This window comes from Cheilinus undulatus, linkage group 20 (assembly GCF_018320785.1).
Source record: "Cheilinus undulatus linkage group 20, ASM1832078v1, whole genome shotgun sequence".
Lineage (NCBI taxonomy): Eukaryota > Metazoa > Chordata > Actinopteri > Labriformes > Labridae > Cheilinus > Cheilinus undulatus.
In genome coordinates, this window is record NC_054884.1 from 15,502,809 (window position 1) to 15,528,511 (window position 25,703).

Here is a 25,703-nt window from a genome sequence, read left to right on the forward strand (position 1 = left end):
GCGCGTATATAGACATTATACATATGTATTTGTGTGCATGTATTTGTTTTGGGGGAGACATAAGTTGAGACATAAGTTGAGATTAAGTTGCATAAATTGATAATAGACAGGAGGAGAGACACTGTGAGAATGCAGTATATATTGATAGGGTGAATGTATGGAAAGGAGTAGTTTATGCAGAGGAAAGAAAACCAAAATTAATACTTAATGTTGAAGAGAGAATGGAAAAAACTGAACAGAGGGACCCAAAAATAAATAAATAATGGGAAAAGATAAATAAGTAGATTAAAAAAAACAAAAAAAAAAAAACAATAACAATTATGATATTGGTAATGCCACAATTTAGATTATTTTCGTTACTGTTGCAGTTCTTGCTTCTATATCTAGTCTTTGGTCTCTCCCCCCAGAGGACCCTTCATTATTACTGTGAATATATGACTTCAGGTGCCCTACCTCAGTTGCTCCCAGACCCTTCGGAGGGAGCCGGCTGATGGGTAGACCTGTTGACAGTTTGTCAGCCAGTTGGGCCGCTCCCAGACCCAATGGGAGGGAGTCAGCTCATATGGGACAGTTTGTCTCTTTCACACTCCACCGTTCAAGGGTCAAGGGAGAGAAAGAGTTGGGGGTGGGGCACCAGGAGAAATTAGGAGAGACCAGGAGGGAATGAGCACAACCAATCAGCCAACTGCAGTGCACCATGCACATTACATGCCAACAGGAGAACAAACAAGTTAAAAAATAGGAAATAAATAGTAAATAAATAAATGTATACGAAGAGGAAGGAGAGAGAGAGAGAGAGAGAGAGAGAAAAATATATATATATGTTTGAAATTTTCAGGAATTTAAGGAACATATCTTGGAAATATTTTCATGGAAATTTGAGGGATAGTTTTGCATGTTTTGGAGCTTTCCATTGGAAGTTTTTATGGAAATTTGTTGTCAATATTTGGTGTATTTTCATGGGAAATAAGGAAATTTACTGGATGTTTGGAGTATTGTTGTGTAAATTCAGGGAATGCATTTGAAATTTTTGAGGACAAATTTTCTCTTCATCTTTAGATTGTTTAATGGAAACGTGATATGCTCTTGTAAATTTGGGGATTTTGGTGGAGATCCTTTCAAATTTCCAGAACTCTTATGGAAATATTAGGGAATTTATTTGGAGGTCTGGGGTAAGTTTACATCATTTTTGGTCAAAATGAATTCCTGTTCAAAGACAAGGCTGAGCTTTGAAACTTAACATTTCTCACTGATCCCTAGTAAGTGAGAGAAACTAAAAATGCATTCAAAAAAAACCATCTGGCAAATCTATTCATGGTTCTGAAAATGAGACCAAAGGGGCCAACTGCGGCCTCTGATCTGTTATCAAACAAACATGGCCTAGTTTAGGACACAAACCTTACCCCTGACTGTCTTTTACTTCTTTGTTTTCAACACTGTGGACTGGTGCTGCCATGTTAATACTGTAAACAAACATTTTGACAAGGAGATTTAGACTATGTGCTTTTATTCATGAATAAATCAATATCTCATTTCAAAATGTCTTGATCAAGAAAGACAAAAGACTAATAGTGGCAAATAGCTGCATGAATAGTTCTCATTTGCCCTTACTGCTCCGTCTCAAGGTCCTATTTACAATGCATGTCTGGCTGATATTAATCACCATTTGTATTATAAAGTTTGGCAGCTTCATGCTGTTTACTCATGTTTTGTGTCTGAATGAGCTGATGAGCTATCAGTTTCTCCCTTCTCTGCTACACAGAGCATCATTCTCATCCTGACCAGAGGCTGATCCAGTGGTAGCTGAGGACGACCAACCCCCCACCCCCCCCAACTTGCCTTTGCAGAGCAATTATAACAGCTGGAGAAGGCATCCATCAAAACCAGATGTTTTGATGTGAACTGACTGCAAACTACCTCTTGCTAACTTTCTGCCCAAAAATCATTTCTTCATTGTGTAAAAACACAAAAATGGTAAATTGACTAAGTAGGAAAGGATGTTCTTTGTGTTCTTTATTTTAAAAATTATTTACATAGTACTTTATAAAGTGTGAAAAAGAACGTGGAACATAAAAACAAAACACAGACACATGGTCATAGACACAACTTCCAACATCAACCAGACTTCAACTTTGATAACCCAGCCACTTCAAAGCCTCTCAAACCAAGACAAACTACAGCTAGGGATTTCTTTACTATCTGCTGAGCTAATACTGGGTCAACAGGAAGCAAAACCACCGTTCACAAAGCAGAGATAGCTTTGGCAGCAACTCTCCTCCCCAGCGGCAGACTCAGGTCAGTGATGGCCAGGACCACTTTAGGTTTGGCCAGAGCAGGCAGCTTAACCAACTCTGAAACCTGGAGGAATCAAAGAGACGAATACGAGTTATATTTCAGCTCTAGAGTGTTGTCACAAAGAAAAGCTCAATGTTATGATGTCCCTCAAGGCACTGTTTAATCTGGTTATAATTATTTAAAGGGCAAGTTTGATTAGGGCAAGCTGGGTCTTTGCCCAGACAAAGCTTTTGATGAAAAATAAAGTCTCAGCGACTCATTCTTTCCAACAAAAGACTGAAATAGAAGTTACACTAAACAAGTTCATTTTCTGTCCTTAACATTTTCTGTATTTGTTTGGGTTAGTAGTAGGAGCAAAATATTCTTCTTCCAATGGACCAAATGTGGCTAAACCAAAAATAAATCAATGAAATATTTGGGGTTAAACATAAGACAGCAGCCTCTGAGTGGAACTAGCAAACCCCTTTTTGAGTCTTGTAGAATTTACCTTATTATCCCTATACATTGCTCCTTTGTTGGGACATGTTTTAAAGTTCAAACACAGGATTAAAATTTGCATGATAAAAGATGTTTAAGTAAAAAATAAATGTTTTTTCAAGGAAGGAAAAATAAATGCTTTTCATTTATATGCCAGCCCCCTACATTAGTGAGCACACCAGTTAAGCTAGCCCAGTCCAAATGTCTGGTCATAGCCTAACATATCAAGTCTTCTCGCAGGCTCTAACTGCTAAGGGACCTTCACAGCCCACGCACCGTTGACCCTTGGATTGTCTCTCTGTTTTATCACTCTTTATGGATCAGCAGAATAAACACTTCCTGACAGTGTCTGACACAACAGCTACTCCTCTCCCTCCTTATCTCCACCTGTCTGTTCTCCCCTCCCAGTTCATTTCTCACCATTGTAAAAGGCATAAACTGCAGGATGCTGCCGCGGCTCCCCTGCTCCAGGCAATCCACACACTCCTCCATAAAACTTTGTACGAACTGGGTATGAGGTCCGGCCATCTTGGAGCCCACGATGGAGGAAATGAGGAGGAAGAGGTTGGCTGAGGGGAAGAGGAGAGGTGGCATGAACTGTAAACGTTGATCATTAGGAATTTTCTGAATGTTTTTGTGGTAAGGGTCAGCTATTTTGTGGCTTTGCAGGTATGATTAATTATTACCCAATACTCCTTTTGTATGAGCTGTAGGGAAAAAAATTAACAGGCAAACTGCTCAAAGTGAGATTATCATTGCATTATAAAAGCAGTGCAAAGGAATACTCTACAAACATAACTGAATACTAATTAGGGAGTAAAAAAATGTCAATGTACTAAGTTAATTCTCTGGTGCTCTTATCTTTAAAATTCACTAAATTTTCTGTCTTATTGAGAGAATTTGAATAGATGTCGACTGGAATTTCAGACAGAAGTCTCAGAGAAAACCTTGAGTTTTTTTAACCCTGAAATGATTTCTGTTTTAGAGAGAGAAGTAACTCTAACCTAGGAATGAGGGATGAGTCAAGCCAGTTTCACAAGGAAGGACACTTAATCAGTTACTTTGGTAACTACATTTGGAAAGTTAACCTGGTCAGGAGCAGGGTTTCTTCAGTTCCTCCCTGTCTCCTCTCCCTACAGAGCCAGAAATGTGGTTTCCTTAGAACATTCATCCATTCATTCATTTAGTTAATGTCAGTCATATTTTTTTGAACACAAATCCATGTTGTTTTATATGAATACAAAGACACTAGACTACATAAAACAGAAGAGATAAAAATGTCAAATTGATCAGGCTGAATTGATGAATTGAACAGGATAAAGGTGAGAGAGTATTTATGTTTGAAACCAGCTTTATGATGAGAATACAACTAATGCACAAACATTACAGACTAGGAAACATTTCATTAACGAAACAGAGAAAAAAGTCAGAGGTCTAATCCTGGATCAAATTATGTATAGACTTGTTTTAGAAGTACTTACATGAACGGTGGCTTGCTTTAGCTTTGTTAGCTTTAGCTGAAGCTAACATAGCTACACTAGCTACATAATTAAGCTAAGTACACAAGCCAGTGAAGCTGGGTTAGCTTTTGCAATGTAGCTCACATAGCTGCTTTACGGTCCTAGCGTAAGCTACATTAGCCGCATAGCTATGTTAGCTACGTAGCTCAATTAACTATAGCTAAGTTAGTTTTAGCAACATGAGCTGCATCAAACGTGGCCAAAGCTAAATTAGCTATATATATATATATGACATAGGTATGTTACAATGTCATTTAGCAGACACTTTAATCCAAAATGACGTACATTTGAGAGCAAGTACAACACGAGCAAAGATCTAGACAAGAAGAAACAACATTAATAAGTGTCACAAAAGGCTTCAAGTCCATTTGGACCAAGGTACTGCCATGCAGTGTTAAAAGCAATTCACATGGTGGATAAAACATTTTTTTCAAAATAAACATAATAAAAAAAACACAACCAATAATCAGTGTGAGAGATATGTTACTGCTTTGAGAGCTTAGCTATAGCTATCCGTTATCTACGTAGCTTGCGTAGCTAACAGAGCTACATAATCTTCTTTTGCAGTGTTGAAATGTTTTCACTGAGGATGAGCTTTTTTTCCTATAAGCACACGGTTAGATGTTTTTAAGTTAGATTTCACAGGTCACGTCTTTAACTTTGGTAACCTGTTACCTTTTCCCTAACCCAAAGCTAAAGAGAAGTTAGGGAAATGGAAATATGTGCTAAAGCTCCAAGCTTTAGCATGTTTTTCCATTTTAAGATGTACGGCGTCTCAGGTGAACAATCCGTAAGAGTGGCTGTGAGAGCCAGACTATCTTGGGCAAATTTCTTTCACTGAGGCTGCTAATTTCTGAATTTTCAGTGTTTGTAGCTTTACAAGTTATCATAATTTAGAGTCTTACTTTCCACAATAGACTCATAATAAAAATACTCAAACATTAAAAAAAAAAAAGTCATGTACTTAAGCTTTAAGGTAATGAAACTTCTTTGTTCTACTGTTGAACTTTTACATTAAATCCACAACAGCTAATACTCGAGTCCCAGTGTGAGATTTTTTTTTTTTTTTAACTGACAATTTTTATTGGGTTTTTACACATTAAGTACATCAGTAATAATGTATATGATGACAAAGTGTGTGATTTTTTAAATTACTCAGTTGACATTTGTCCTTGTTCAACTTTGAGAAACAAAAAAAGAAAAAACCTGAATCCCTCATGAAAAAACAGTTGTGTCAAAGCACAAGAGCACTGTGTAAACAAAAAGCAGGAGCTGCATGTACTAACACACCATGTTCTGCCCCACCGGCTCTTACAGTCAGTGGTGCGATTTCCCCTATTTGCTTGTCTGTTACTGCTTATGCTAGCTCAGCAGCAAAGAGTCAGCGAGGTGTTAGACAGGAGGTGTTAGAGGGGAGTAAAGTTTCCCTTTGAACTGGCAATGTGAAAAGGGGAAAAAAAACACACTCAAAGCCAACATCGTAAGTGCAAATCATTGTGAAAAAGCAACAGAGAAAACAAACAAATCAATAAAAAAATATTTCAATGTTTGAAGGATATAGAGCAACTTATTAAATTATGATAGAAAATATTTTATTTATTATAGGCACATCATAAACTAGATTGTGTACCAGTCTGTGAATCTACTAAAGGAAAGTAAAAGCATTTTTCCACAAGAATAAAAAAACACAGACAAAGGTGAATAGTCTATTTTGGGGTCTTCTGCATTTAACAGCACCCTTTGATACCATAGATCATAGCATTTTATTTAAAAGAATACATAACTGGGATGGCATTTCAGTTACAGCATTAAACTGGTTTCAATCATATTTGAAAAAAGTTATAATAAGGTCTGTATAAAAAAATCAGGTGTCCTCTACTTCTCTGCCATGTGGAGCTCTCCAAGGTTCAATCCTTGGCCCATTCCCTTTTCCTTTTTATATGCTGCTGTCTGCTTTATTTTCAAGAAGTTACATATCACTGTTACGCTGATGACACTCTGATTTATTTTTCTGCCAAATCACATAGGAGCTTTCAAAGATCTTCATCTATCATAACCTTGTCAAACTGGAAATTCTTATTGTGCCCGATCACTTCACCTCATGCGTTGAACAGTTTATAGGCATAATGGATCCAATATTGCAGCTACAGTAAAAACCTTAAGAGTCATTATTGACAAATACCTGACCTTTGAAAACCACGTCACAAAGCTTGTACAAAGTCTTCCTTTAATTACTTCAAAATATGACAAATGCTTTCACCCTCAGATCCAACACTGCTCACACACATAGCTTTTTTCTAGATCACTGATCATCAACTGATCAGCCTGGGGGCCATATCAGGCCCCTACAGCTTCCCATTTGGCTTCCAAAAGATTTATTAAAGTCAGAAAATGTGCTGAGGAAAAATGCATTGTTGCATTTATAGTATCTTTTCTTTCTTTCTTTCCTTTTTAACCCCTCCAGGTATGACAGTAACCCCAAAAATGAGTGAGATTAAACACATTTTTAAAGATTGGCTTGACGTTTGAAAAAGTTTTACAAGAATCCAACTATCAGCTATTACTAGCAAATACGATGCATGACACACATATACTCACCAGTCTAAACTTGATTACAGCCTCTGTTTTCTGTCAACTTAACACTTCAGGGCTTTGAGACTGTATTTTTCACTGCCTGAGAATTAAAACATAAGTCCTGTCTCCTTCAATCAGGATGCAGCATATTCACATCAAACCCAGTGATGGACTGAATGGCAGCCGTGGAAATATGTGGCTTAAATTTTTCAATCACTCCTTATGGGACTGAGTTCACTGGTAAAGGCTAAAAAAAATTAAGTACATTTCAAAGAAAATGGAACAAAAGCTGATCAAGCCTTTGCTAAACTAGCCCCCACTTCTGGAATGAACTCCCACAACAGTCACTAGAATGCTTCCATCAGCATTTAAGAACTAACTTGTATGGACAAGCCTTCATGTAACTTGCATTTTTGTGTCCTCCTATTCTGTGGATAAAGGCTTGCACAGTGTAAGATCAGATAACCCTGAAGGTCACAGCCTATGATTAGTTTGTGCTTAATTCACTTAACGTCACCCTTGACGCCTTACATGGACGCAAATAAATGCACAAATACGTCACTCATCAGTTGACAGACTTGATGTGTGTTATTTCCTTCCACTGTGTAAGACGCAGACAGAATGATATGCATGCACATACTGAAGAGACTGACATGAGATCTTACCCAGGACTCTGTTGAGAGGGTCTCTCATGTTGACTGTGTGGAGCTGAGAGGCTGAGAGGGAACTGCTCATGGATCGGTCTCCTGTGACACAATGTGTATGACACAACAGTGGTTGATTTTTATTTTACATGAGAGGAAACTGTAGCCATGAATAAGCTTTTTTGTTTTTGTTTTACATGTGAGAATACACAGAACTTCAACAAGGAAGCAGAAATGTTCCCCCAAGTGTCCTGTCGACAGCTGACTAAAGGTTGCAAAAGATTTAAAGATATCCTTCCTCCACTGACTTGCATAATCTTCCTCTGTTCATTAAATGACTTGTTGGAAAGGAAGGCTGTACTTGCAGGTTTCTTTAAATTTAATGCTGCAGTTTCAAGTGTCCAGTAATAAAGAAAAAACGCACATGATGTCCAGTTTCTACGTCAATTTTCTTTTCAGTAGAATACATAAAGCTATTTTGAAACTGGGTGGAAAAAACACTATTACTTTCATTCTGAAGAAGAGTGCATCATACACTTTCTCCCTAAGTCATGCAGCACTTAGATCACTGACAACATGTGACAGGATTACTTCTTTCAAATTACAGATAAACTGTAATTCCCAAGTCAGGTGTTGAAATGTGTTAGTGAGGCTGATAGTTGATTTGAGGAAGTGGCTTATAACTACACTTAAAAATATCTTTTTGGATTATTTAAATCAAAAACCTGCTATGCTCACTTAAGAGTCAGCTGATGGGAAAACCTTCCATAGATAGTGATAACTGATGATGATAACTGATAAGAAAGATCAATTAAAAGACCACAATTATTCATTTTTCTCTGCTGTAGCTCAAAGCAAACACAAGAACTAACTCATTGCTAATACCATCTTTGAAGTGTATTTGCTTTTTAAAATCCATGTGGTATTTAAATAATCCCCAGCTCAGACTGACTGAAAGGCCACTGGGTTCATAATTAAACCCATGCATTAAAACCCAGACATTAATGGACTGACCTGGGCTGGAGAGGGCGACAGGCTCATCCTCATTGGAGCTGAGCAGACGCATGAGCTTCGACGGCTGAGTGTCATCCAGGGGGAAGAGACTGTTGTAGTCCTATGGACAAAAATAAACAATAGGTATTCATTTGTGCTTTTTTCAATTGTTAGTGTCCAATATTAGGAATGAGGTCTGGTTATTTATAGAATTTAATACGTCAGTTCCTCATGCTAATGAGTGGTTGTTATGAGCAGCACTATGACACATACACTGCACACTGCAGCAGCTTTACCTCAATGTCTTCTCGCTGTCGTTTGCGTTGGCGTGCCGAGAATGGGCCTTTGTGGTGAGAGGAGTAAGAGCTGAGCGCACACCACACAGACAACCTGAGAAGTCATAAAGGAGTTGAGTTAGCTTCCTAAAATATCAAGGAACACTCAAGAGCTGCTGTCTTAAACTTTGGTCTTACTTGGCCAGCGCTTTCCCAGGTGGATCAGCCAGGCTGTTCCAGTGGGCAGAGTCAGTGAGCAGCTCAGGCAGGATGGTTCCCAATAGTATGAGGCTGATCTGCTGGGTGTCCAGGCAGAAGATACTGTAGAGTAACTCCACCACACGATTGGCCCACTCCTGACGGGTTTCCTTCAGCAGCTCCTGAAAAAGACGTAAATAAGATAGATGTGTCAAAGATGCTTTTAATACCAAGAGACAGGGTTTTTAACATGTAGGAGTATGTTTTTCAACCATTCTATAAAATGTACCATGTAGACCTTTTGACCACTGATGGTTTAAAGGTGTGAGAACAAGAGACAGAGGGCTGCATACTGTGATCAGTTCAAGTAGCAATCATGTAAATAAATGCATGGAAATGCTTTTTATTAACTTGGTAAATCACCATAGGAACAGAAAAATATTAGCTGTAGACCTGCCTCTGCGATTCATGGATGCAGTCTCTAAAGATCATTCAAGTCTGAAACCTCTGTGCAGATTGTGCAAATAACAATTCTATGCACCCTGATGGTTTAAAAAAAACCAAAGCAGTTCCTTATATGACAGTTAGAACTCTATTGAAGGACTAAATCTTAAGTTTCAGTTTCAGCCATGAACCTCTGCTCTGCTGAAGCAGAAGGGAAGATGGTGAATGAACATAGGTTCATACAACTAGAACATGACTCTCTGATTTCTCAGCTTTAGCAGATCATTCACACATTCTATTTCTTCACTATCTCAACTTATCCTGTTGCAAAACTTTTTGTTGAACAAACTCTGATTTGCTTTCATAATCCAACACATGAGAATAAGTTTACATAGTAGGAGCAAAATAAAATTAAAGACTTTTTAAGACACTTCATGTGCCATAAACGATCAAAATTGAAAGGCATATGAGATCTCTCTGTACAACAGACTAGGTCTGAATTTTCTGATTTAATGTTGTGTTCATGAAATGTTAAATGGTACAGAGAAGATACATCTTTTGTTCATAGACGGTCAAATTTGATGATTTTTGGCAAATTTAAAGCCTCTATCAATATGCCATATACTGATATTTATCAGGACATATTTTAGCAGGTACACTAGGCTGATTCTCAGCCTTTTAACCATCAAAAAGAGAAGAATGCTTTTTGTAAAGGAAGACCTGTTAAAAGATGTTAAGAGAACTGGAGTAGTGTTTCACAACAGTTTAAGGTGTATTTGATCACCATGAGTCAGATAAAATCAGAGAGGGGTCTGGGGTCCTCCCCCAGGAAATTTAGAAGATTCCTGGAATTCTGGAGAACAGTTATGCAACAATCTGTGGCGAAGATTAAAATCGAATTAAATTGGCAAGAAAATGAAGACTGGATAAGGACATGTCTAAGTCAAAGTGCCTACTAGAATTTAAGATCTCTCACTGGTAAAAACAGACTTTTCAAGACTTTCTAAGACCTTGAATTTCAAATGTCCAATTTAAGACTTTTCAGGATCTGCAGGAACAGTGTTGGAGTGTACTTTCGCATCATCCATCAATTAAATTGTCATTTTAAACACTGGCCGCTGCCTAATTTTGCAAACGGTGCACCTCAAAAAACCACCAGTGTCCACTTCAAGCTGGCTCTAGAAACCAAAGAATCCCATTAGTTTCAAAGGGAGGACTCCATCCACCTAGCTTCACACTGCAAGCATCCCCAGAATGCTTTGTGAGTTGCTTGCCTTGCGAGACCAGAGGCACTGTCACTTTAAAAACAGTATTCCTCAATGTGTGGCAAATTCATCCATGAAACAACATAACTGGTTTACCAACTAGTAAATACACATTATGGACTGTAGTTTTGTATTCAAACAACTCCTCAATTTAAAAAGTTAGTAAGCAACAGACGGAGCGCTGCTGAGCTGACTGTTCTGACATGACTTGGACACATTCATTGAGGCCCACCTCAAAACTCCATCTCCCACTATTTAAAGACTGACAGAAAGTTAGAGTCAGCATTCCAAAATGGGGTTTGCCATAACATCTCTGCAGAGATGTTATGCCATCACCAAGACCGTATCCATACATTATACAGTCTATGTTAGAGAATTAAAGACTGCAGGTTTGACAGAAAATGTGGATCCAAACTGATGGATTCAAATAAGCTCATTAAAGCTCATGTGAGAACCTTTTGGTCTGGGTCAGTCTTGGCAACCCCTGTGGATAATACAGTACGGCTACAAAACCTGCCTAGCTGGTTGAAAAAACAAAACCCACATGGTAACCTTAACTGTTTGATATTGTCTGACACAAAGACAAAAAAATCTACTATAAAAAGATGTATGAAAGACAAAGCTGCAGATGTCCTGTCTGACTGAGTCTAATCATGAAGGGGGAAAAACACTTCCAGCTGCTACAAAGATGGCAAACCAGTAATGAAAGCAGAACAACAGGTTTAAACAAAAAGGACTGTATGATATGTTACTTAACAGGTAGCATAACACCTAGTGGTTATTTTTTAAACAAGCTATGTTTAACTGAATTTCTTCACATTACTAGTCTTGGTGGTTTTGATCCTGAAGTTATCTGCATGTGTCTGGTCTTCCTACCTTGACCAGATTTTTGGTGAACCAGAACACTCCTCCCATGTTGAGCAGACTCTCAAACAGATGCAGGGCCCGGCTGTCCACCCAGCCTTTCCGCAGCACCGCCTGGAACTGTTTGCTGAGGGCCGTGTGGATGGGGTCTTTGGCTGGCAGAAGGTTTCGGTAAGGGATCGGCTCTTGGCCCTCGACTGGGGGACGCAGGGTCGCTGCCGTTTGTTGGAAGACGTCAGCGCACATGTGCTCCATGATGGAACTCATGATGATCACTCTGCAAAGAAAAGACTTTCTCATTGTGGTGGTCTGGAAAGGCGATCAGTTAAAACAAACTTAAGATGAGGCTTTATCTCAGCATGTGCTGAGCTTTTAAAGTATGTACCTTTGAAGGTGATGGTCGAATAGTTATATCACAAGATTACATTTCAGAAATTCTATGGACATATTTTTCTCCCAAAATATTGCAAATGCTACCACTTAAAGGTTTGCTCTTTTTAGATTTAGGGGCCAGGGATCTGTGTGATAAAATATCACAAATATCTTCTTTTAGAATAGCTTAATTTTTCTTAAGTTTTATTCCCTTTTGTCTTTTTGTTCAGTATCTTTTTTGAATTAGTCCTCTATTTAATTTTCTCAACTTTTTTTATGCCATATTCCTTTTGATTCATTTTAACATGTTTTAATATCTATTATTTTAATTGTTTCTATGAATTTTATTTAATTTATTTTTGTTAATTTTATTAGCTTTACTGTATTTACATTTTCATACACTTTTCCACTGTCATTTTTGTTGCTTTTATGTCTGTTTTTGCGATGATTTATATTGCTTTAAACAAAGGTTATAACCTACTTTTTGCCAGGGCCAGCTTTTTTCTTGACACACTGTGGGGCTGGTTTTTCAAACTAACAAAAAATATTTATAATTACAGTATTTAGGTCTAATTTAAATATCAACGTAATTACTTTTATTCTTCTAAATTTTTACTGTGTCATCAGTCCCTCTCATCTGTATTTCTGCCAGCAATGAGGGTGTATTTGAGATATTCTAGCTACCCATTCTGGGCTATTGTGCTATGTTCTGACTTGTAAAAAAAAAAAAAATCCATGCAGGAAACAGGTCTTTGTTCTGATTCTCAAACAGGAAAAACTGCACTCTCAAAGGGCCTGAAATGAAAAATTAACATGGATTTCCACAACTTTAATCAAAGAATGATTTGATACATATGTGTTTACCACACTAGAAACGCTATGTGTCACGTTTTTGGTTGATGAGTTTGTTAGGCCAAAGGTAGTACTTTAGACTTGACCAAAACAACTAAAATCAAACAATGGCATGCAAAAAAAATGCTGTTAGATAAGAACAGCAGTGAAGAATCAAAGATTAACAACCAGTGTGTCCCCACTCTTACATGCAGCAGGTTGAGGCACAAACACTTCAGTCATAAAACAGGAGTTTGTTTCACCAATCTATTACTGTTCACTTTACAATGGGTGCAGCAAGCCCTGCTTTTTATGAGAGCCAACGCTCTTCTCCTGGTTGAATATTCACTAACAATGGCTGACAGATGGATTTCTGTAAAATGGATCAAATGTCATTTCTGATAAAACTGTTTAAATCTCAGCTGGTTTTGTGATTTGCTTTAATACTTGTGGGAAATAGAAAAAAAGCCTCAACACCACCAAACCTTTGTTTTTTGCCTCTTCATATTTTATGAATGTGTTATCATTCTGAGGGAGAGATGGGAAGCTGTGGATGTAGCCCTGAGGCCACCACAAAAAGATTACTGGCTTAAAACCATTTTATTGCCTTTGAATTTAATTTCTTTTATCTGCTTGTTTGCATTGCTTTTACTTCTCCATATTTATTTATTGACTGTCTTCTATTGTCTTTACCCGTTTGCCTCCTCTTACTTTTTTTTGTGTAAGTTCACATTACAGCCAGTTGCTGTTGTGTTGTCTTGTTGTGTCAGGCGTTTTTGTTTGTGTTCTTTTGTTGCCTTTTGAGTTATTCCTCTGCCTTTTTTTTTTGTTCAGGCACTTCGTTAATTCTTGATCTTTAAAACAAGCAAAAGAAATTACATTCTTTGTTCAATATTGTATTTAACTCACAAAAATATATATAAAACACTGCTGATTTCATGAGTTTACCTTACCAGAAATGTTTATAAACCAATCAGACCTATTAAAATAAAAAACAAAGTGGTACATATGAATTCATAATGGATAAGCTGTAATCATTAACAAGTTACTTTTAAGCTTTAGAACATTTTAACTAATTTCACCTTGGTATTATTTAGGTTGATTCTGATTTTTATGCTCTTCTTCTCAGTATATTTTACATACATTTATCTAATTACACTTGGCTAATCTTTTCTATATAAACCCATTAGGAACAGAAACCAAATGTGAATAGAACAGCTTCTTTCACCCTGCTTTTAGAACATACTTTTTAGAGTTGTTGTAACTGAATAACAGTCTTAAATTGGCTTTCTTAGTATAACCAAATTCTAAATACCTACAAAGTAAAGCATTTTAGATCATGCTACTTCAAGGCCTAACAGCAGATCGACAAAGCTGCACAAAATATGACATTAAGAAGTACTTTTTAAAATTGTGTCTTTTTTGTTTTTTAAACAGCGTCTGATGAAGAGCTACTCTGCTTGAAACGTCACGTTGGTGCAATAAATAATTATATTTTTGGAGCCCTGCAGTGTGCGAGACATTTTTCTGTACTCTGCCAGTCTCTTTTTCGGCTCAGCACCTGCCCACCTAGGTTTGGATGTGTATGTAGACTTTTTTCTTACTTTGTAAAAATTGACCAATAAAGAGTCAACATGCGAAACAAAATAATACTAAATTCAAGTGAGCATATTTTAAAACTAAGTATTAACAGAAATGCACTGGTCAAAAGACAGTTATTAATGTACTTAAAAGGATTATGTGAATATATATATATATATATATATATATCTTTGATATTTAATCGTTCATGGAATGGATGGATAAGATTAGGCTGATTGACTTTTAGGCCTTCTTTTTTGAGGTTAAGTTTGAATGTGTTTATGTTTTAGATGTACCGTTCATTATAAAACTGCAGCGTGTTCTCCCCATACAGAGGGGTAACGAGCTGCCGGATCATCGTCTGGGGTTTCTCTCTCTCATCCCTCCCCAGCATGCGAACATGAGCGACCAGCCAGGCCACTGCACAGATAGCCATACTGCAAACTTTCCCCTTGATGTTGTCTGTGATTTTCTGTGCAGAGAGAAAGAAGGAGAGAGAGAGAGATGGCAGAGTCGGGGGAGAAAAGAGGAAGGAAGGATGTGGTGAGATTATGAAGTGTGGTCAAAGGAGAGAGAGGATGCTGACTAAAAGGGCATCCTTCCACTTTCCGTGATAGAAAAACTTGTATGGGAAAGGGAAAAAATGAGAAGTCGGATACACCCTGAGAAGCCTGGCACGTCACTATTGTTGCAACATATTCACTCATTTAAGTACGTCAATTTCTTCGGAATATGTCATGCTCCGTTTAGTAATGGGTCAAACCGCAAATCAAGGGAAAGAAACTTGTGGACATGTTAAGACATGAAAAGTTGTGGTATGAGCTAAGGGTCATATGAGCAACTGACAGATTTTTTTTTTTTCAAAGACATTAATATGAAGACACAAGAGTGGGACAGACCTGTACCGCCTCCACAGAGAGAACGCCGTTCTCCCACGCGTTCAGGACTTCCAGGATGGCTGCTGGGATGCTGAGGCAGATTTCATGCCATTTCACTTGACTGTCAACAAAAGAAGAGGCAGAAATACTTCTTTAAAGCACTTTATTTCAAATTTTCCCTAAAAAATATATTTAAATAAAATATAGGTAACAGAATAAAATCTGAAGTACTTGCAATGCACGAAAAATGTAAATGTAAAATATAATCAGTTAAGGTCATTTTTTGCAGGAATGAAAGCACCATAAAGTAAAGTTCAATACATTAAAATACATACATAAATATATTAAAAAAACAGCAAGATAGTGTTGGTAGAAATAAGCTTTATCAAGCATGAAAATTTAATTATCACTGTCAAACTCAAATTATTGATTTTAAGCATTTCATTACCTTTGATTATATTCATCCATTTTTAGTTTAATAAATAATTCATGTTGCTCCTATTTCTAGCATTGTAGGTTACATTAAGGAGATAAGAAGAGCATTTAAGTGAGAAAACTGCTCTGAAGGTCTAAAAAGCACTACAGATCAGGAACCACAATGTATCTTAGATAATCTTTGGGTTTTGACAGGAGGATAAAGTCCTGCAGAGAGAGGAAGAAGAAGAAGATACTTGAGTGCTTTACAATAATAAATTATCCCTGTGCATTTGCAAAGTATGCAGCTATGAAGATCTGTGCATTTTTAAGTGGACTGATTTGTACAGCCTCAGGCTGCTTGAATGTTTTTGCTTTAGTGTGCAAATGACAGAATGCAAAAGATGAACCTTAAGCCTGCAGTAAATCAAGATAAGCATGACCTGTGGGGTTACTTTGTAACATAACCAAGTTAAAAGCAGGCACTCAGAGCGAGGCCGAGGGCAACCCAATTCTTGAATTATGCCTGGTCTTGTTCAATGTTTGCTGTAGGAACAAACAAATTTTATGTGCACCAGACAATGTTTATCTTTAGTGAATTTTTGAGGGTTAAGATTTTCCATCTCCAAGAGAAAGCTCAATTATGGTCGAAAAACTAAAAGAACTACGTAACTCTTCAGGAAAGTCACTCCTTTTTTCTCAACAGCTAATAATATTTTTGTGCAATCACAGAGTTTAGAACATTCACTGATTCAATGAAAGAGTTCCGGGAATTTTTGTCTTGGACTTCAAGCACTTCACACATTTGCTGCCTCCACAGTGGACTGTATTTGTCAGCACAGGAAACTACAATGTTTCCTATGACGGCACACAGTTTTCTCACTGACTGTGCTACACTGAACTTTAAATTTGTTTTCCATTTAACCATCAGCATATGATTATTGGCTGACACAGCGGAGAACTATAGCTGTTGACGAAAAATGTAAAACAATTTTAACACTTACATCAAGGATTTTCTGCCCTAGTTATTTTATACTATACATATTCATTAAGTAAAATGAGAGTGGTTGATTTTTCTCTATTACTGGAATAAAACAATGATTTAAAAAAATAATAAACAACTCTTAAACACGTGTGCTGTATGTGACATTAATGACAGTAACACTAAAAAAGCAGTGGTTCTAAACTTGTGGGTTGGGACCCAGAAAAGGTTTGCAGAGCTGTTGTCAGTGGGTCATAAATGTTTGCCTGGATAAAAGAAAAAGTCTATGATATACGGAAGCCTTAAGTGGACATGAATGAAGGGTAAAAGTAACAAAAATTCAACGATAAAAGTAGAGGTGATAAAAAATCCATACTTAATTTTCAGCATCACTTTTTGTTACCTTCACCCTTGAGGCCTCTTTCCTTAAATGATAAATGAAAATATTTTAGCTGTTAATGATAAATGATGAATAAAAAATAATAAAAATCATCAAATTTGCAATTTACATCAAATTGCAACAATTTTCAATCAACCTCAAATTAATCAAATCAATTCATATTGATCACTTCAATTTTTAATTCAAATAACTTTTTATCACATCTGTATATAACTCACATGACTTTTAATCACCCCCCCTCCCTTTATCATGTAAATGTTTGATACTTTCACCCTTTATGTTATGCTCATTTGTTTTGTTTTGTTTTGTTTTGTTTGTTTGTTTTTACTTTTTTTCATAAAATAACAGGTGAATTTTGGCTGTTTTTTCTTTATCTTTAATAAATTATTTATCTTAGTGTCTTGGGACAACAGATTCAGTTTTCCCATGATAATAAGTCAATTTATCTAGACTTCCAGAAAACAATGTTTTCATTTTCTTAAGGGAAAAAGAGTCAAATATGCATGAATGTCCTCCCAAGGCTTTGGTAATAATGTGCTTTCTAAACATGATTGTTTTGTACCATCTCTTTGTTCAGCCAGGTCTTGCTCGCTCCATCTAAGGCCTAAAAAACATTTCCCATTTAAATCATTTGAGTGATTAAATTTACAGAAATGTGGATCATCAGTTCTCATCAAAAAGGTGGTGGTGGGTCCTGGGGCTAGACTATGAGAACAAATGGCCTAGAGTAATGGTTCCCAAAGTTGGTACACTGAAGGGGGGTCATGGGATGCTTTCCAAAAACAAAAACAAAAAAACAAAGAAATTTTTAATGATTTAAAGTGGTATATTTCATCCATTTCTGTAAAAAAAAGTATCCTTAAATTAGTTGAAATTAACATAAAACCATGTTTAGATTGTGCTTAAATGTAAGTCACATGTACTAGAACGCCCTATTTTGAGCGTCACAGGCTGTAAAGTTTTGGAACCCCTGGGCCAGAGCATGCACAAATTACCATTTCTTTTATTTGCATGTAACTTACACTAGTTTCATCTCTGAGGAGTTGTTCAGCAGAGTGACCAGGCTCTCCACTTTGCCAGGCTCTGGCCTGAAGCAGGGGTGGTCTGGGTTCAGAGTCTTGCCCTCTTCTGGCATGCAGGTCTGCAGCCATGTTTCAAAGAAGGGCGTCTCTCCTGAAGGGCTGGGGTCTGAAAGTATCACCTGGAAAAAAAAAAAAAAAAAAAATAGGGGAGACATCTATATCATGTATACTATTGTTTTCAGCAGGCAGTGATGCTGCAGAAATGATCTGCTGACTGCTCCACAGCTCTCTCTAGACATCTTGTGGTGAAACACAGTAAATGCAGGCTCATTTGCTGCTACATCCACACAATTTCAGTCGCTTTTGCATCTATAATGGTCATCACAGGTTTGAACCTTAATGAACTAACCTCAGATCCGTAAGTCTGCACCACATGGCAGAGCATGAGGAAGGAGATGTCAAATAGTAGGGCCCTTACTGAAGCAGATTTGGCTGAAGGATAGGAGGGAAAATCCCTGACCGTTAGTATCTTGTTCAATAAACAATATGTCAAAAAAGAAAGATATTCCCACATTGGAACATGTCACTCTTGTATTTGAACTCACATCCTTCCCCGCTGATGTGCTTGGGAAACTCATTGAGCCTTAAACACAGAAAAGACACATCTAGTTAAAATCAATTTCTTAAATCAACCAGACTTTTCCACTTGGGAATCAACTGGTATGAAAAGCTTAAGTAATGACCCTTGTGATTTACTTACTTTATAAACTTCCGAGCAAAGGATTTGAGTTTCCCAGTGGCTGCAGCGGCTGCCAAGAGAAGATCCAGGCTTTTTCCAGATAACATGTGTCCCAGGACCCCAAGAAGACCCTCAGGAGACTTAGAGTGATCTGCATCAACTGTCTTTTAAATGAGAAAATACAGAATTATGGGCATTTGTCATTTTTAGAACAGTACTTTTACTTATGATGTAATCTTAGAGAAAAAATTTCTATTGTTTCCTTCTTTGATTATCTTCATTTGACGATACCTTGGACTGGCAGATTAACTCAGTTGTGAGATCCAGCTTGTTCCAACCTCAACTTTTATCCAGTTATCTTAACTAGCTTCACCTCTGTAGATGGCACTGTATTACAATACTGTAGTATTGTAATGCACTTTATTTCATTTGGTGCCCAAGTTTCTCTTCATTATTTATAGCTCAGTCAGAACACTGTGGCCCAGCTTTGAACTCGTAAACACAAATACAAGCATTTTTCCCATTTCAGCCTTGCTTCACAAGCTCACTGTTCAACTGTCCCCCATGGGGCCTTTTCTTAAATCCACAGTTAAACTGCACTTTAAATCAGTGGCTTTTGGTTCTGCCTGAGAGATGCCTTTTATCCACTTTTTTTTAATTTATCTTAATATTTTAACAGTTTTTGTCCTGTTATTTTATATAGATCTTCTGTTGTGTGTTAAAATTGTTTTAATTTCTTATTGTACAGCCCTTTGGTCAACTTTTTAAGGGTTCACATAAACATTTGGATTGGATTTGGAACATTTTTTGTGAGCTTGTACTCTTTCTTTTTTAAACCATTTTCACACACAAAACACATAAAGAACTAATGACACAATTTCTGCTAGCAGTTATCCCTATTTGGCCTTTTCATTTCATTTTGTAGTATATTTTAAGCAAATGCAATGCAAGGATATTAATTTCAAACTAAAAACCAAAACAAATTCCCAGAAAGCTGCAACGCCTTGTAAAATGTGAATGAAACAGAATACAGTGATTAACAAATCATTTTCAACCTAAAGTCACCTAAATACAGCACAATGACAAGATATTTTATGTTCAAAGTAAAACTTTGTTTTTTTCTCTATATATATATATATATATCTATATATATATATATATATAGATATATATATATATGAACACATTCTGAATCAATAGAAATAGGTTGAAAAGGAATTGAGAACGCATCAAAACCTGTATTAACCTGATAGTAAACACATAAAGGGGTGAAATCAGGGGCTCTACCTTGAGAATATTGGTGACAGTGGGCTCAGCTCTCAGGATGAGGCCTGGGTTGGGCTGGATGTTTGCATTTTCGGCTGTTTTTTGCTTTGGGGCGAACTCCCTGTCCCCAGTCCTGAATCAAAAGTGCAGCGGAGGGGAAGGGATACAAAGAGGGAGGCAATAGAGGGAGAGAGAAAAAAAAAGAGAATGGGGGGCACGGGTGCATGGATAAAGTGTATCGTGTCAATATGGTCAACATGCTAGACATGATTATTTCGATAAAAAAGTAAAAACATCCTTAATTTTGTTCAGACTTCATTATTGTGTTTATGTTGTCATCTTTATGCACTTATTGTGAAATGGAAACCTGTACCGTTTTGCAGTGAGGCAGGTTGTGTTCGAGTCTGACAGCAGGCCCAGCTTGTTACACTCCTGCAGGAGCATGCCGAGGCAGTCACAGCTTAGTAAAGGAAAAAAAGAAAAGAAGAAGAATGTAAAACTTGAGGCTGTTGGTTTATTAGGAAATAGGATACAATTTCTTGAAGGCAGATTACAGTTTGCGAAAAAAGGTTGTGGAGTGAATTCATTTTCTTACTTGCATCTTTGATCAGCTTTGTCCAGAAGTGGTGTGAGCTTGAGTAAGTATTGAAATGCAATGTTGACATCCTCCATGAAGTCCTGTAGAAAAGAAGCTGTATTTTTAACCTATTTCTCTAAGACCATTACTACATAGAGGTCAAATGTCATGATTATTGTTATGCTGTTTCCTTTGGAGGAATCAGTGAGGGAGTGTGATGTTTACCTGTCCTTTGTCACCCTGAGGATACTTCTTTAGTCGAAGAAGAACTTGAGGAATCTGGAAGACGGAATCAAGAAAAGCTTCTTTAAATCGCAGTTTAAAAAATATTTAATAAAGAAACCTAATTTCATAATATATCATATACTGCATGAATGAATAGCAAAAGAAGATTAATTTGAGTCTATTACGTGGAAATTTACTGTATGATACGAAACATAATTGTAAAAGAGTATCAAAGCAATGGACATAAAACTTTGCTCAACAACTGCCATAATCCTGTGACTTCATCAATAAAAATGGGCCGGACTAAAAGAGAGACAGTGAAAAAAACAAGACTTCTCAAAGGCACATAAAAGGTACAGTGTTACCAAATGGATCTTACTTTGAGGAATGTGAAGGCAGTCCATTTGAGCTCCTCTGTACCCTCTGGTGACTCAATAAGGCCGGTAAAACAGGCTTTCCAGATCTCCAAGACAAAAAGAGGAGCAGGAATTCTCTGTGGAAGACAGATCACTTGAAGCAATGCTACTGATCAATTAACACCAGCAATAAACTGTCAAGGTGCAATAACAGATACGCTTAGCACTCTCGTGTTTTACAGGATCTCCCTCTATATGTCAGAAAGAGTGTATTGTTTCTACATTGCATTTTACAAATGTATTTATGTTTATACCTAATATTTTCTAAAGCTCAATTTAAGAACAATGCATAATAATTTCAATACACCAGTGCAAATAGAAAAAAAACATCTATTCTGCTATGGTAGAATAGATGTTTTTTAAGTTCATCTACTCAAATTAATGCATTCTCCTCCACTTTTGTATTCATAGAAGGAAATGCAACACTGGTAACACTGAGTTGGATTCACAAAGAGTAGCTGCAGATAGCACCAAGAGTTGTGCATCATGTGCAAATCCAGTTCACAAAGTATACAGTGCTTATATAAAGTATTCATCTCTTCAATGTTTAACTCTTTTACTAATTTTATAATTCAATCATGGCCAAAATTTGGGTTTTTGACAAAAAAATAAATAAACATTTCTACCAAGGAATGTCAAATAAATAAGAATATGTAGTGTGAAATAAGTGACAGCTTTGTTTTAAATCTGAGTCTTACAGTGTTCCAAGCAAAATCTAGCATCACATCCCTCTGCAGCTCAATGATCACCTGCATTCTCTTAATCATCATGAGTTGCTCTACGAGTGGCTGCGTCTCTCCCGTCAGGTTCATTGTCCCCTCTAGCATTATGAAGGCATGGATGGATGGGTAGGATGCATGTGGCTGAGGGTCGCACTGCACGGACAGCATTGAGGGGATACTAAGGAGAAAAAAATAAATACTAAGTATGAGGAAGATAAATTAAATCATATTTGACTTGACAAATTGTCAGGTCTAAGCTCTGCACCATCCTGCTTTAGCTATAGATCTCTGTCTATTAAAGATTTAGGAATAAGGGAGAAATACCCACCCTTTCACGAGTGATAAGCTCTCCTCTAATTTGGTTCTCAGTGCCTGGTTTTGTATGCTGCTGAGGCCTTCTGTCACTTTCAGCATTGACTGCTCTACATTGCTCCAGGAACCTATGAAGGACGATGAACAAGAAGGCTGTGAGAAATCTAACTCACATCAATCGTGCTTCATCAGTCTCTACAAAAACGTCATATCTTTTGAGGGAAGGATCTGTGGGATGTTGGCTAGCCTAGGTTTGTACAGAGGCAGTAACCCTCAAAGTGGTAGGCCTATGTTTGATTTCGACCCTCTGCTCCTTTCCACCATGCCATTTCCCACTTTTCTCACCAGTTTCCTACTCTATTTACTTTCTTATCAAAAAAAAAAACACATAAAAGCGTAAGACATATATTCTGATGTTATAAAATCCAGCAGTAAAAATAAGTAATAAAAATATCAGAATACATTTCCTCAAACAGTTTCCTCTTCATTCATATATGAAATCTCTTATCTCAATACAGGGAGTTTGGGAAAAAAGGTAGAAACTGTTAAAGATTTTCATTAAGATCTGGCAGAGCAAAAACTATGATAATTTTTGCAGAAATATTTTTCTGCCCTTATGCATTTTTGTCAATCCTATATGAAATCGTATCTACACTGACCTTGTTCCTCCAGCCTTGCGATGTGAACCAGAGCTCTATTCTTGTTGCTATTCATTAAATTCTGTAGCCTCTCTTGGCAAGCCTTTAGACTGGCCTCTGTGCTGGCTGAAGGACCAAGCTCTCTCAGCTTCTCACAGTACCAGGCACAGCCCTGCAGCAGCCAAACAACCACTCCCAGCAGAGCCCGACACAGGCCGATGCACTCCTCTGCTTTCCCGTGGCAACTTTGAAGTCAGAAATGATAGGCAGAGATACTTTAAGTGAGGAAAATGGTTTGGCTTTAAAAAATGTTGTTTATATTTAGTTTACAAAGGAAAAATTAGGCTTGGGTGTACATAGACATGGACAACATGCTCAAAGAAAATGGCCTGATTATAAAAATGGCAGCTGATATACAGTATATGGACAAAAGTATTTAGCTGCATCTGTTATTCATTGAACTCAGGTGCTTTAAACATAATTTAAAAAGCATTAAATCAAGTATCTATGCATGCAGTCTCCATTTGCAAACATTTGTGATACAAAATCAGTCGTCTTGAAGAGCGCGCCACATCTAAGCGCATGTATTTGAATATAATGTCATTATAGTTTCTGCTGGTGTAATGGTCAGGTGGCTAAATACGTTTGCCCACGTAGTGTATAAAGCGATACAGTGTGATTGCAAAGGTAAATATTAACGTGGAAAAAAGCTGCAGTCGTTTTTGCATGATCACTTTTTCACACACAGAAGCAATTAAGTCATAATCCATGCCTAGAGTGATAATCTAATCATGGGTTTTTTGAGGCTTCACATTCAAAACAGCCTCACAGCCATAATTAACAGAGAAGACAAGCACTGAGATGAATAATTTTGCATACCTGAGACGATGGCAAAACATGTCCATGATCTCCAGCAGGGATTTAACACATAGCTCCCGAGAAAAATCATCAAACTGTCAGAAAAGACATGAGACATACTCATGAAACCCTTTCTCCTTCTAACAAAATGCATGATAATATTCGTCGAGCAGAACTTACCTTGCTAATGGCAGTAAGGACACTGGAATAAGACACCATCTAAGGAGAGAGAAGGTATTATTTACATTTTTTTCAAAAGGAAAAACTTTAAAGTGCTGCTTAACCAAACAGTTTTTCTCTCACCTGAGAACTGATAGCATATTTCAGGTAGGACAAAATAAGGGGGTTTGGAGAAGGACCAATCATTGCTTGCTCCATCAGGGCCTCTGGAATCATGAAGCAGAATTCAGTCATGATAAAAAAATAAGACTGAAAGAACTGTTGTTTACATGATGGTAGAGAAACCTCTCTGTCTTTCATTTTACCTGCGAGGTTAAGGTAATCCCATGTTGCTCCCTTTGGAAAGTTTTTCTTGATGTTTATTGCCCATTGGTAATCACTCCAGCGCTCCTTCCATGCCTGCAGAATGGCTTGTTTCAGATTGACCACCTTCATCCTGGAAGAAACGACCTGTACGCTTGTAAAAACACTTTGTAACGACACACGCGTTTCCCAATTGATGATGCTTACTTTAGCAAAAATGCTCTTAACATTTAGCTGAATGACGTTAGCCGCTAGCTAGCGAAGTCATTCATGAGGAGATGAATTAAGGATGTGTTGAATTATTTGGGAATTAAAAACATGAGAATGCTTCAAGCTATTGTGGCAAACTCAGTGGAATCATCGTTTAGTTTAGTTGTAATGCTTACCTGGCTTTTTTTTCAATTCATAAAGATAACTGTTTGTAGTTCCTACGCTTCACAATACACAGAACGCCATTTTTACCGTGAACAACTTAATCGCGCATTGGCCAATATGCCCACACCGCAGTATTCCCTTCGTGGATTGGTTGAAGAGGGAACCAACGGCTCAACACGGAACGTTAAAGCAGTTACATAGCAGTATCAGAAGATGTCGCAATTTAGCTTTAACGTTTAAGGACTGGAAGCTCGACACAGTGTGAACTGTGAAGGAGAAAAGTGAGTTAAATGTAAAACTTTCACACTAAACGTCTATCTACCTACTAAAGCAAAAATACAAAATACTTGACTAAATGTCGACGCAGGCAGGTTTCTCTCTCGAGCGCTACTGACAAGCTAGCGTTTATTAAAACGTTAACTTCCCCTTGAAAATGTGTAACAAAAACAAGCTAACTTCAGCCAGCTAAACAAGGAGGTAAACTTTCCATTTAGAGTCATTTTAAGTGCAATTATTCCCTCGTTCTCTCAAAATTTAAATGGCTTTATTTTCCTTTTGGAAAAAATATTTTATTCATGAATGGCATACTGTGAAATACTTTGTTGTAAACCATCCTTTTCACGTGTGATTCATTGCCTCACTACAGTTTCAGCTGTCTTTGTGTGTCATTTCAGTCCTTTTCAACAAGATTTTTGTCAGTTATTTCACGCCATAGAGAAAGAACGTGAAGGGGGAAACACTATTGGAAACAACATTGTTGATGTGTGCAAGTAATTGATTGTGTGAGTAAAAACAATGCAAAATTGAGGACGGACAACTTTGAAGAGATACTTCAGAATTAATCTACGCATTTCAAGGCTCAGTTTGGCTTTACATGGTAGTTTTGAAATCGTTTGTAACACATGAAATTTATCAAATATTGATCTCTTTCCAGTTTTTCTGAAAGGGATGCTACACTGCAGATTAACACAACCTGCCCACCTCTGAGAGTGAAGGCCCTGCATTGAATCAGTGACTACAAAGACCCTCATTCTGCCCAACACTGGAGACCTTGTCCTGGCTA

At 37.3% G+C, this 25,703-nt stretch overlaps 1 protein-coding gene across 3 annotated transcripts; it reads right to left on the bottom strand.

Moving 5' to 3' along the window:
• Positions 1-1,998: 1,998 nt before the first annotated feature.
• med24 (mediator complex subunit 24) lies at positions 1,999-24,771 on the bottom strand. 3 transcript variants are annotated; one of them, XM_041816304.1, is made up of 26 exons: positions 24,652-24,771; positions 24,268-24,398; positions 24,086-24,168; positions 23,963-24,001; positions 23,804-23,877; positions 22,946-23,169; positions 22,303-22,414; positions 22,002-22,152; positions 21,216-21,329; positions 20,837-20,890; positions 20,630-20,712; positions 20,408-20,494; positions 20,056-20,167; positions 18,790-18,932; positions 18,635-18,672; positions 18,439-18,521; positions 18,030-18,208; positions 15,233-15,332; positions 14,630-14,805; positions 11,562-11,826; positions 8,977-9,158; positions 8,800-8,893; positions 8,525-8,624; positions 7,532-7,612; positions 3,193-3,341; positions 1,999-2,358 (listed from the first exon to the last, which is right to left on the bottom strand). In XM_041816304.1, exons 2-26 carry the CDS (start codon positions 24,395-24,397, stop codon positions 2,242-2,244), a joined length of 2,970 nt encoding a protein of 989 aa, XP_041672238.1. In that variant the 5' UTR covers position 24,398; positions 24,652-24,771; the 3' UTR covers positions 1,999-2,241. The 3 variants fall into 3 exon arrangements, with proteins under 3 accessions (XP_041672238.1, XP_041672239.1, XP_041672237.1); XM_041816305.1 differs by having other exon boundaries at positions 20,056-20,155; positions 24,268-24,412; positions 24,652-24,741; XM_041816303.1 differs by having other exon boundaries at positions 24,268-24,412; positions 24,652-24,741.
• Between the last annotated feature and the right edge of the window lie 932 nt (positions 24,772-25,703).

Bases quoted from the DNA above. Each gene is read 5' to 3' on its own strand.
- med24 (XM_041816304.1), bottom strand. From the start codon at position 24,397: ATGAAGGTGGTCAATCTGAAACAAGCCATTCTGCAGGCATGGAAGGAG. The intron at 23,878-23,962 runs GTAAGTTCTGCT...CTTTTCTGACAG, and splicing joins TCCTTACTGCCATTAGCAAG to TTTGATGATTTTTCTCGGGA. The intron at 2,359-3,192 runs GTGAGAAATGAA...TGATTCCTCCAG, and splicing joins AGTTTATGCCTTTTACAATG to GTTTCAGAGTTGGTTAAGCT.